This window comes from Macrotis lagotis, chromosome 8 (genome assembly GCF_037893015.1).
Source record: "Macrotis lagotis isolate mMagLag1 chromosome 8, bilby.v1.9.chrom.fasta, whole genome shotgun sequence".
Classification (NCBI taxonomy): domain Eukaryota; kingdom Metazoa; phylum Chordata; class Mammalia; order Peramelemorphia; family Peramelidae; genus Macrotis; species Macrotis lagotis.
Window position 1 is genome coordinate 115703810 of NC_133665.1, and position 13492 is coordinate 115717301.

The 13492-nt window shown below is 36.7% G+C and overlaps 1 protein-coding gene across 8 annotated transcripts in view; it reads right to left on the bottom strand.

Moving 5' to 3' along the window:
- The window catches only part of TNS3 (tensin 3), a 505245-nt gene that overhangs the window by 100230 nt on the left and 391523 nt on the right, over positions 1-13492 (bottom strand). For all 8 annotated transcript variants that reach the window (XM_074198249.1, XM_074198251.1, XM_074198245.1 and 5 more), the window contains one exon: positions 10683-11933. In XM_074198249.1, coding sequence (XP_074054350.1) covers positions 10683-11933 — 1251 coding nt within the window. The remainder of the gene's footprint in view (positions 1-10682; positions 11934-13492) is intronic.

Sequence of the window (13492 nt, forward strand, 5' to 3'; positions counted from 1 at the left end):
AGGATTAGTACAATTACCAATCCCCTGTCTTCCAAGTTGCTGATGAACACCCACATCAACCTGTGTAACAGAAGGGAGTCCTTGGTTCACTATATACTGAAGCTCAAAGCTTGAGCTGTTAAAAAAGAATGTGCAAACTTTAATGGAGAATATAAATGTGTAGCTGCTGTTTATCCCCACTATGGTTGAGGATAAAGGTTTCTAAATTCCTTTATGTGGCAGATCCAGGTCCCTGTGATTTCAGGAGTGGTCTTAGGAACTATGGATGATCAGGTTTTTCTTCTTTCCCGAGGTCTTCTGGCAGGCATCATCTGAGTTCTACACTGAGGACCACCTATTTGCTGACTTAGAGATCATAATCTACAGCATTAACTGCTAGATGAGTTCTAGTTTCTCAAAAGTTCTAAGCTGTTCTTTAAGATGACTCATGTATAACAATAGTAGCTGCTAGTATGTGTGTGTGTGTGTGTTTGTGTGGCATTTTACAATTTACACAGTATTATATGTATGTTATCTCATTCTGAACTCACACAACTTTGTGAGGTAGGGGCTATTATTGTGCCTCTTTTACATATGAGGAAACTGAGGCTGAGAAATTATCAAGGAGCTTACCCAGGATCACAAAGCTAGTAAAGCAGGATCCTGACAAGAAAACCTCTTGACATTTCTCTGCCTCAGTTTCCTTATATGTAAAATAAAAATAAGTATAATAATAGCCCCCACCTCCAGCCTCTCCATTCCCCCCCACACACATACACCAGAAATAATAGGAGGCATGCATTACCCATTGGTCCCCTTGCTATGAGTAAACCATGGGCACAGAGAATCAATTCAAATATATTGAGAGCAATGAGGCCAATTTTTTTTTTGTTTTTGTTTTTTGTTTGTTTTTAACCTTGAAATATGAGGCCCCTACAATTCTTTTTTTTGAAGGAAGAAACAGAAATTTCAGAGTAACAGTAAGTGACCCTCAGGGAAAAGGCATCCTCTCCAAAGAATCCAAGGGGTCCCACAGGAGCAAGCTACCTTGGAATGCTAACTAGGTGTGAATGGCCATATCAGCAGCTGATAATTCTTTAGAGACTTCATAAGAACTAATCAGCATCCTCACTCCCTACCAGCACCAATAATAATAATATCAACAACAACCCACAAATAAACTGGAATGGAGGAGGAGTCAAAGGCTGAACTTTCCAGTATCTCACTGAATTTTCTTAGGAGAAAATTGTTATTCATTCATCAATGTTATTCATTCATTCTTCTCTTGGCCTGCTTCCTGATGGACTGTATAACAGAACACAGACACAGTGATTCTCAGAAGCACAGAATTAAGACTCTTAAGTCACTTCAGTGGTCATTCATGCCCATCCATATCCAGAAAGGAATCCTTATAAACATACACAATAAGTCTAATTCAGTTCAATATAAAGTAGTTAAACACTTTCAGTGGTTACTGCACTAAGAGAATAAGTCAAAATCTTGAGGAAAAAAAAATAGCAACCCAAACCCACCTTAAGGAATGTGGAAAAGCCGGGATAGTAAGAGTAAAAGTACATTTGTTCTAAAGAAAGAAGTCAACTTGATTTCAGAAAAAAACTAGATTTAGATACTTTCTCTTTTAGCTAATTGCTTTAATTTTCTCATTTGTCTCTGCAGCTGCAAAATGGAGAGAGAGAAAAAGCAACTACTTGAAAGACCTGTTATGGAGATCAAATGAGACAATATCTATCTGAAAAGCCTTTTGCAACTGTTGAATATTAAATAAATATTAGTAACTATTACCTATTGTGTACAAATCAGTGCAATAGATACAGAAGAAAACCCAAAATAAAGGAGACATTTGTTGTCTAAAATACCTTGCCACCTAGGAGAAATCATAAGGAATATTCCAAAATAACTTTAAGACAAAATATATGAAACTCTGCTATAGGTGCTAGATCAGACAGAGCCAGAAGAAAAGACCCAAGTGAAGCCTTAGAACTAAATACTGGAGATAAATGAGAAGAGATACCTGAGAAAGATTAAGAAAATAAGTGCTGGGGTGGCTAGGTGGGGTAGTGGATAAAGCACCAGCCCTGGAGTCAGGAGTACCTGGGTTCAAATCCGGTCTCAGACACTTAATAATTACCTAGCTGTGTGGCCTTGGGCAAGCCACTTAACCCCATTTGCCTTGCAGGAAAAAAAGTGCTGAATTTGGAAGGGAAGAACCTATGAACAAATTCCAGCACTGCCATCTATCCCCTATATGACTGTGGGAAAGACCTAATTTCTGGTCTTGAGATTCCTTGTCTATAAAATGAAGTGGATGGATTAAATGACTTCTAATATCCTTTCAACCTCTTTTTTTTTTTAATACTCTAACTGCCTCTGTAACTGCCAACAGATTTCTTGGGTCACTTCTTCCCGAAATCTACGTTTTTGTTCTTTCCTTCACCCCAGATCAAATACCCAGTTACCTAATATATCAGGAAATCACATCAGAGATTTCTTAATACTTTCATTTTTTCCCACTAAAGCTCAAATGATCTTTAAAATTTCCAGAATCAATTTATTTTATCTTTTTAAGTCCATCTGGCCAGGTGATAAGGTGTTAATTAGTCTATTCTACCTGCCAAATGTCCATGGCAGTATTGAACATGGTGATGTGGAAATAATGGTTCATCAGCACATACATCTTGGAACAGATGGCACAAGTGGACAATAAGCTGAGACAAAAATTGGACAGAAGGATGAGAATGTGATAAAATGAATAAGAAAAAGTATGTGGCTTCTCCAAGGGTCCTAGGTGTTTGGCTTTTCCTGAAATAATCTTTTTGATATCAATATTTTCCTAGGGATACTCTATGAATTGTAGAATATGATAATCTTCACAGAGTCACAGTCATGAGTCATGCAAAGGACTTGGTGGGCAATAATAGGCTATGATATGCACACAGAGAGAGATTTATAAAGGGAAAAAAGAGGTAGAACAATAAGAACAGATGGCCTGTTCAAACAAGTACCTGCATGATGCTAAGATATCTAGAATAAGGAAGGTCCCCTGCATGCTGGGTGAAGATCCTATGGATTCATTGATTTCTGTGAGGATCCTAAGGACAAGATAATTGACAGAAAATAGAAGGTGTACATAATTTGAGAGCTTAGATGTGAGGAGGGATACTTGCATCAATGAGATCGTAGAACTGTGGTACTATTACATACATTTTTTATACTAATGACCTATTAAATACCTGCCATGGGACAATGCATAAAGAATCCAAAACTCAATTACAGAATAAGAGTCAACCAGCAATTTCCCCAAGCTAATGCTCAATGAGTGAGAAACTTATATAATTATAACTAATAGGTAGCATTTATATAGGACTTTAAGGTTTGTTTGCAAAAGGTTTTATATATTACTTCATATGATAATTAAAGTTGATAAACATAGTGCTAGAATTTATATTACTTGCTTTGTCAGGTGGAAGTAAAGCAAATTATATTAGTTTGTTTTTTAAAATCACCTCTTAGTACCCTGAAAGGAAGCCTGGAATTTTGAAGTAGGGGCAGGGTAAAGAACAGAGCCAGAGTTAGGTTTTGCAACTTACTGCTTCTGTGAAATTCCTTTTGGCCTCAGTTTCCTCATCTGCAAAATTAAGAAGGTAAACCAAAAAGTCCCAAAGGTTCTTTCTGGACTATTTTATTCTGTTAAGAGGCTTTGGTTTTCTGTCCAAGTTCAGTCCCTTATCATGTAACCTCAGGCTTAAATCTTTCTCCAAATCTCTGGTTCCTCTTAAAATAGGATGTAAATGTTAATCATTCTAGTTCTTTTAATTTTCTAATATTCTCTTCAATATTCATGATCCATTAAATAATCTTACTATTCATCATGTAATGTATATATGTACATATTTATGTGTTTATATACTATATCTAGAGAGAAATAGTAACTTGAATAACATGGCAATATCTTTAATGATACCAAAAATGACCATCAATTTTGCAGAACTATAGGTTGAGTGCTAATATTACATGAATAAATGTTTTGACAATAATAAATGTGTCAAGCCTCAAGGTCTGAAAAAACTATAGAATCATCTCTATGCCATCAGCCAAATCTTAAATTTCACAAGTTCAGTCAATTCTTTTGTTGCATGTATATTATCATTAGTAATCTTACCTTCCACTCACTAAAAGGAAGTGATCCAAGAAACCCCATTAGCACAAAGGACTATACATGCTTGAGGATAGTTGGAAAGGTCAGTAAATGCTGCTTATTGCAACAGCAGAAAAAACAACCAATTGTTTTTCAAGCAAAAATGCCCCAAATCTAACCAGTGTTGTAGAAGAGATTGATTAGCTACCTCCATGATGATATCAAGTATAAAGAAAAATAAAAAAATTAAGAATATTAAATGACTTTAATCCATTTTCTGTCTCCGAGGATAAAATAATGCCATTAACTACCAGAGTCATTGCAAGGTGAAGGGAATAGAAGCTGTGCTCACCACAATTCACCTTTAGTCATTCAGAAGTTTTTATGAAGGCTTGGTCTTTTAAAGGCTTTCTTTTTAATACTTTGCTTTCTCTGGACATAAGCCAATAGAGGATAAAGAGCTCTTCTTGGACTTCTTAATTTTGGGGGGGGAGTGGAGGAGACCTCAAATAATATTCCACAATTGAAAACTTTGCCATAACCCTATGAGCATTTGTGTTTTTTTAACTTTATAATTAACAAACCATAGACTCTCAGAGTTTGGAAAGGCCTCCAGAATGTCAACAGTAATGTGAAGAATGTTCCTCTCATATAATATCCTACACAAGTGGCTGTTCAACACCTCAAGGAATGGAGACTTCTCTACTTGATGAGGCAGCCCAGCTGCTTTGTAATTCAACATGTGATAAATAACTACACTAAACTATTGCTATTGGATAAATGACCTCTCTTATCATTCTGTTATTGCAAAATTAACCAGCTCAAGGCTTCCAGGGAAGAAGAAAGATAGGAGAATATAAGGACATGAATATGTTGTAAAAATAAGAGATAGGGATTCAAAAGTAATATGTATTTTCAAAAGGAAGTATAATGGAAAGAATAAAATCAACCTTCCCAGGTGCATTAAAAAAAAAGGTATTTACAAAACACTTTATATGCCATGATCCATTTGATGCACATAACTCTATGAAGAAGGTACAATGATAAGTATGATCCCCTTGTGACAAATGGAAGAACTTGAGGCTTGGTGAGTTGAAGTGATTTGTCCTTGGTTACATATGGCTATCAAGGGTCAGAAGTGGAAATCAAATACTGCTCTCCCTACTTCAGACCAGCACTCTTTACATAATTCCCAAATGCCACATCTTATCCCATTCTTATTTCAGATCATAAGATATTAGCCACACAGAAAGGAACCCCAGATACTGATACACTTGAGATTTAGTATTTCTATCAGAACTCAGACATTATCTAAAAAGGTCTAATATTTAGAAAAAATATCCAATAATTCACAGGATCAAAACTAGAGGGGACTTTAAAGGTTATCCATTTACAAATGACAAAACTGAAGAAATAAGAGACGTTAAAAAAACGTCCCTAGTGTCACACTTTTCTCTTTTTTTTTGTTTTTGTTTTTTAGGTTTTTGCAAGGCATAAGGGGCTAAGTGGCTTGCCCAAGGCCACACAGCTAGGTAATTATTAAGTGTCTGAGACTGGATTTGAATTCAAGTATTCCTGACTCCGGTACTCTATCCACTGCACCACCCAGCCGCCCCTCTCTTTTGTTTTTAAGAGAAATGGGAATAGAACCTAGATATTCTTGCCTCAAATTGTTCTATCTATTAAAACATGCTACTTCTCAGCAATGAGAACTCATGATCAACATTTATTACAAATATTTTAAAATTTATCCTTATTTTTCTTTATTTGGGCAGTTCTGATCTAGAGGAATACCACAAGATTCTATATTTTATAATGTTGAAATAAATATATTACAACTACTACTGCTGCTGCCACTTGTCCTTTTCCTCCTAGTAATAATAACCAACCTTTGTAGAATGATTTCAGGCTTGCAAAATGGTTTTTATATATTAGCTTACTTTACCCATACAACAATCCTAGAAGGTAGATATCATTACTTTACAGAATGGAACTTAAAGCTGAGAAAGAAATCAAGTTACTTAGGCCAATATCTTGCCTATAATTTGACATTAAGTTTTCATGATTCCATGTCCCATGTTCTATCCTCTACAAATTTTGAACATTTATACTTACAATTAAAAATAGGAACAATTCTTACTGTTCATCTCATAGCACTTTACATAACTGTAAAATGAAAATTATCCTAGTCTTTAACTTGTAGGGTTGTTGTGAGGATGAAATAATATTTTAAAAGTGTTCTAGCGGCAGCTAGGTGGTACAGTGAATAGAGCGCTGGTCCCAATCTGCTCTTAGTCATTTAGTAATTACCTAGTTGTGTAACCTTCAGTAAGTCACTTAACCCCATTATCTTGTAAAAAACTAAAAACAAAAAGTTCTACAAATCTTAAAGCACACTATAAATGAAGCGAAATAGTACAGTGCAGAGTGCTAGGTCTGGAATCAGAAAGATTCATCCTGAGTTCAAATCTGGCATTAGACACTATCCTGGGCAAGTCATTTAATTCTGTTTGCCTTGGTTTCTTCACTTATAAAATGAGCTGGAGATGGCAAACCACTCTAATATCTTTGCCAAGAAGACCCTAAATGGGGTCAACAAAGAGTTGGACATGACTGCAAATGACTGAACAACAATGAATATTAGTATTGCTATTAAAACTATTATTACTCTTTCTCTTTCATTTCTTTCTGCCTCCAAATCCAATATTTTATCTACTCCACCACCTACCATGCTCCCTCTCAACTAGAATAACCTAGAATTCAAGACAATTCCCAAGCTGCAGGAAGAGCAGAAATCCAGAGACAAAAAAAATGCTAAGAAATAGACATACATGTGTCGACTAAACTCCTACTCAAGTGAAAAGTGTGTATATATATATATATATATATATATATATATATATATATAATTTTAAAAACTTACATTTTAGCCTCTCTGGCCACTGATACAAAAATTCTCTCCACCGCTATTATCTCAGCATGGAAGTGCCTGGAGCATCTTGAAGAATTTTCCAGCAGAGCAAAAAGTTCTGGCAGTTAAGCTGGAAGGGCTTGAATATGGGTCCAGTTATTTCTCCCAGGACCCATCCAAAGCAAAAAAAAAAAATCTCCCACAAAGAGTAGGTCATTATCTAATCAATATTTTGGGCCAGAGTAATTCAAGAAAGTGTAGTTGGATAGAACACTCACAACCAAAGAAATCACAGATCCATGAGGTAATGTCATAATACAGTTAAGCTTAATTCATTCAATTTTTATTTCTGGCTCCAATAAATATGTTGAATTTCAATGATCTATAAAACATGTAGAAGCTGTTAAGAATGGAGACTTGTAGGCATTAAGAGGACATGCCTTTTTTAGGTTTTTTGCAAGGCAAATGGGGTTAAGTGGCTTGCCCAAGGCCACACAGCTAGGTAATTATTAAGTGTCTGAGACTGGATTTGAACCCAGGTACTCCTGACTCCAGGGCCAGTGCTTTATCCACTATGCCACCTAGCCGCCCCCAGGACATGTCTTCAAGAAATAATCATGATCACTATTGTTGGGTAGTACTATGGAAAACATCATGGGACAGTAAAAAGCACACTAATTCTGGAATCAGAGTCAAGTCATCAGACATTTATTAAGCTCTGGGGACACAAAAGAAAGACAGTCCCCATACCCATAGAGTTTACATCCAATGGGGAAAGACAACCAATAAAAGGGGGAGCTGAAAGAGGGGTGAATGAGGGATGGTACCCACTCAAGGACATAGGGAAGTCTGGGAAATGAAGAATATTTAGTCTGGACTCTTCCTGAAAATAGAAGTTCAGGGAAGAACTCATCTATTGAAGAAGTCAGAGGACCTGGCTTCAGATTTTACCCCTCATGAGTGATACCTGAGTGACCTTGGCAAAATCATTGAAGATCTCTATGACTCAGTTTCTACATCTATAGAAAAACTTTTTAATTAAGATGGTCCACATTTGTGATTCTTTGATTCTCAGAATATTATGCCCTTGTAAAAGTCAGCAGGACTGGGTCTCCACAAGTACTCATCTCTACAGGTGAGATCAGGGTTCTAGTATCCAAGGTAGACAGGGAGTGGCATTTCTGTCATTTTCTGCAAAGCCTTTCAGATGAACAAAACCTCTCACTCAATATTACAGAAGAACTGAAAGCACCATTTGGAAGAGCTCAACATACCATCCTTGAAAAAAAAAACACAAAAAACCCCAACAACAAAAAACAAGGCTCATCTGTGCCCCACACTAAATTTGATACATTTCAAAAGTATTTGGATCCCCTTCAAAGCACTGGTTTTCTCATCATCTCCAAAGTCTCTGAACATATTCCAGACATTTTTAATCATATGTTTAGCTACCTCACTTTTCATGCTATCTAACCCTTTCTTCTGTTCATATCATTTTTGCCTTGTTATATTAAACATCATGTAAACTGAGTCTTGAAAATAATGGAGTTAGACTATCTGTTCCACCTAATTCAGATGCTTCACTATACCTCAGCATTGACACTAGGCTTTTAAGGCTATCTTGTGTCCTACTAAGCCAAGAAAGCATTTTTTTAACCAAAAAAATATAAGTCAAGGAGGGGTAGTAACCAGCATCACTGGTGGGAGTAACTTCTCATGATCAAAGGATCCTGGATTCTGAAATAACAAATGTCTGTCAATTAGCATTTATTTAGTGTAGGTGTCAGACACCATAAACACCTATGCATGCTGTCCCATGCATTCAATTATTTCAATAATTTCTTTTAGAAAATATTTATTAAGCACCTTCTGGATACAGAACACTATGCTGCTTGGAGGTGGATGGCAGGAGAACACAAAGTTTAGATAAGGTACAGTCTCTTATTATATGGAGGTTTTTATCTAGTAGTAGTGGCTGGCCATCTAATTTTTATAGCTATAGATTTAAAAGTTCTTATGATTGTGTTTTTACCCAGAAAGAGTGTACATTAACACAAAAGCTATGAAGCTAGCAAGATCAGTTAACTTTGTACCCTCAAATAATCACGTAGGATGATTCTTGGTCATATGCTAAACATTTCATTCCCATCACACATGGAATACTCATTTCATTAGCAAGTTATTTCTTTTTAAAAGATATTATATTCTATAGTTATGTCCTGAGAAAATTTTTAGTTTCACAACTTCCCAGAAAAAGGACTAACTCTAAATAGCATTTGTGGAGCTAAGCCTTCTGTTCAGATTTTATCAAACATAAATTATAATAACTATTGATTTTTATATATCATTTTAGAGTATGCAAAGCATGCTGTCATGTTATCCTTTTGTTTTAAATGACCCCCCAAATAACTAGTGAAAATATGAAAACTATTTTAAGAACTTAAAAAAAGGTTTGTTTTCTTTATTATGAACTTAACCTAAATGAATGCATTGGCTAAGCCTTTATTAACAATGAAAAATTATTTGTATACTCTTATAACCATTACCATCATTGTTTTGATGATGAAACCTCTGAATATAAAAGTAATTTTTCACTTCATCCTCTAAATCCTTCCACTACCACATTATTCTTCTCTTTTTATTTCCTTTTTCTCACTCAATTTTTGTCTTGATATACCTATAAATAAATCACGATTTTAATTCTTGATGTCTTGAAAAATTCAGAATAACATAATTAAGACAAAGCTAATTGCTGGAAGGTATGAAAGGTCTTAGTATTAATTCAGTTTGGACTTTTTCTAACAGAAGACATACCAAGCTTCAGGCTATCTCTGGCAAGTGCAAAAGGGCTGAGGCTGCCACATACTTTTGGCACACCCTGTTGATTCTGGAGTCTCACTTTCCACACACATTCATTCCTGAGGGAATACACTCTCTTGAAGATGACTCTTTTTGGCTCTGTTCTTCCTCTTAAGAATGAGAACCAATTTACTCAAAGGGGAAAAAAAGGCATATTTCTTCCAAACTGTTAAATGTGTGAGATGTAGGGGAGAAAATTTAAAAATATAATAAAAGTGGGGAGAAGGAACAGGATAAAGGTTCAATCTTGTCTCATGGTATTAGCCTAGGCAAATAAATTACTTAACCAGGCAACTCCCTGGGATTTGTCTTTTTAAATCTCTGAAAAAAGTGAATTATAATCTTTATAACATGTTGCAAAAATGATTATTGCTCCCCTATCTCTTTAATAAGAATAGGACCTTATGCTAACAATTAATTTTGCACCTTAAAAATATTCTCACATCCATTGTCTTCCTCAATAATCAAAATACTCCTGTGAGGTCTACAAGGTAGATGTAATAAGCCCAATTTTACAAATGAAGAAAGTATGGTCTGAAGAGGTCTTGCTACTAAGAAGTTGACAGAGATAGGGCTAGATTCTAGGCTTCTTTGACTCTCAATCAAATGGTTCTTCCTATTCTGCCACACTGCATGCTCATGTGTTAAATGATCAACATTTGATCAAATTTCCCAGCCTTTTGGGAGAAATGCTCTCTATTACTGATATTCACATACTAAATATTTTCTGTAAAAACTAAAAGAACATAGGCAGTAACATATGACTAAGCAACTTACCATGTTGGCTGGAATTCCTGCCTATGTTTCCTTTCTCAAGAAATCTGTGGTTCAGCTGTAGTCCACCTCCCATTTTACTATCAGGAGGTGCAGATCCATTTGTTTGGCTCGTCATGGTATTCATGTGAGTCGGGATAGGTTCAAATGTTGGGTCTAGTTCCAAGATTAGCCTGTTGAGTTGTTCAATGGATTGGTCAATATCCAGAGTTGGAGATCCTGGTAAAATCCCGGCATTCAGTCCCACGTCAACCCCATTTATCTCTTTCTCCTGTGTTAACCTGGGTTTGAAACCCTCTGGGTAAGGGTGCTGGGGTACTTCATTAGGGCTCGATATACTACCTAAACCCCTCTGCACAGCATCCCTACTGCTGGAGCCTCTTGTAGGAGTCAATGGGACCCTGGGTTGGGCTGGAACATAGTTAGAATTCTCTGAAGAGTTGTGGATGGCAAACCTCCCCTCACCATCTGTTGCGTAGCTGTATTGATGTGCCGCTACTAGTTGTTGTTGGCGTACCCAGGTCTGAGTGGAATAGGTGCCTTGCCCATAGGTTGGTGCCTGAGCTGACACGGCAGGGTTCCTCAAGAGTTGTTGAACCTGCTTGGGCTCACCATTTCCAAATGATCGTTCATAAAGGGGATCTACACCAATGCCCAGGTCTGGAGCAAGGGTAATATGGTGATCTTCCCCAGTGTTGCTCCCAAAGCCATCTGATAAGAGAGAATTTTGACTACTTTTATGGCAGGTAAAATTTCCAAGGTGGCTGGAGTGCTGACCTTCTGAAGAGGACAAAGTCCCAATACTGTCCACACTGTGTAAGTCATGATTGGGCATCTCATCATCGAGGATGTCTGTCTCCCTGTCTTTCAGCTTGGAGTCTCCATTCACATGAACCTGGACTGGCACTACGTGACGAGTCCCACTGTACTTACTTCGGGCATCGGTCATATCCTTGGGGGAGCTTACAGAGTCTTCCAGTCCAAACCCACTAAGGAGTTGGTCCAGCTCTGCCTTTTCTTGAGGGCTTAATCCCCTTTTGGTGCCTGGAGCTGAACGCTCTTCAGTCTTGTCTGTCCTTACTGAGGCAGTGGAGTGACCTGAATCGCTGCTAACCGACAGAGTGTGGTCACTGTGATCAGGGCTGTTGGTGACTGGAACAACCTGGGTCCCACCAGGGATGCTATTGTCAGATATACTCTTCTTTCTGACTTTAGCATAAAGGCTGCCATCAATTGGACCTTGAGTGTGTAACACTGGATTGGTGGAAAGAAGAAAAAAATAAAAAGGGTATTTTAGATTAATTTAAAACATCACAAAAACTGAAGAAGTAAACATTTTTATATTACACTGGTGACTAATACATTTAAGAATTCCATAAGCTTAGAAAAGTACGAAACTTTGAGAAACACGGTCTCATACTTTTATTACCTCTACAATACACCTTTCATTTCATAACAAAAGTCTCACAAAGTAAACACACACACACACACACACACACACACACACACGCAACAAGTTGAGGAAGGCAAACAAAAACATCAGCTCAAAGAGCTTGCGGCCAATTCTTGTTTTGTCCATCTCTTGCTTCATTTTACTCTGCACTGAAATTGCGGTCATAGAATAACAAGATTTGAAAACCCATGCTCTCTGGGCAATTGAAATTTGTGAGACATGATGAAAACACATTCCACAATAGACTGAACAAGGCTTTTGAAATATTCCATAGACCAGCTTCAAGCATACATTTCAGGGCTCCTGGTCTGTCAGTTCATGCTGAACGCCTTATCACGGGTCAACGACTATTGGGGTTTCTCCCCCCCACCCTCTGTTGCAAAGTATGAAAAAATGTTAGGCACTCGATCAAAAGTAAGTGATCCTAAGCAGCATGTTAGAACACATACCTGTCTGGCTAAGTTGCGCATAAAAATAACCAGATAAATGTGAACAGCACTTCCTTTTTATTTGGGCTTCACTAATGACAGAGAAACCCTATCATGTTACAAAGCAGATGTAATAAAGGGAGGTGAGTAGCTGGATCAAGGTGAGCAATCATGTCACAGTTTCATGTAAACATAGCAAGACAGAATATGAGGAAATAGGGGAGGAGTGTGTGTATTTGTGTGTGTGTGCACGTGCTAGTTATGTGGGTATGATGAGGGGCAAGGGAGACTTGCAAATATTTCAGTTCTAAAAAGTGAAAATCTTTATTGAAACTAAGAAAATTTAGTACTCAGAAGGGATTTGCAAATAGGATTACAAATTTGGAAGGCTGGATTTGGATGGCAAGATTAAAGTGTTTTTTTATAAGGTCACTCATGCCTATACCAGGTTTCTATAAAAGGTAACCTGTAGGTATATACAAGGACTTACTGAATCACAAACTCATAAATCTTTGAGTCAACCCATAAAATGATTATGCATATCACTTAAAAGAATCAATTGTCTTACTTTCTCATATGTACAACTTTATTTTTAAGTACTCATAATATCTGCTTCTAAAATCACCATCCTGAATCTATTTGTAGAGTTTCATGTGAAAATGAAGACTCTTCAGATGGTTCCTGAAGTTAATGGCCAAGTTAACCACTGATCAATGCTATAACAGAGCACATAATTAAGAGGATGATATATCTTGATATATCTTGACTGTCATACTACATATGATCAGAAATAATTATATGATTGTAAATCCATTGGGAAATAACTTTATTGCCAAATTTATAATGAATTTATTTGGTAGGACTATATGATTATGTACTGAAATCTTTATTTTTCAATGAGTTTTTCTTTTTTAATTGTTTGAGGGGTTGTA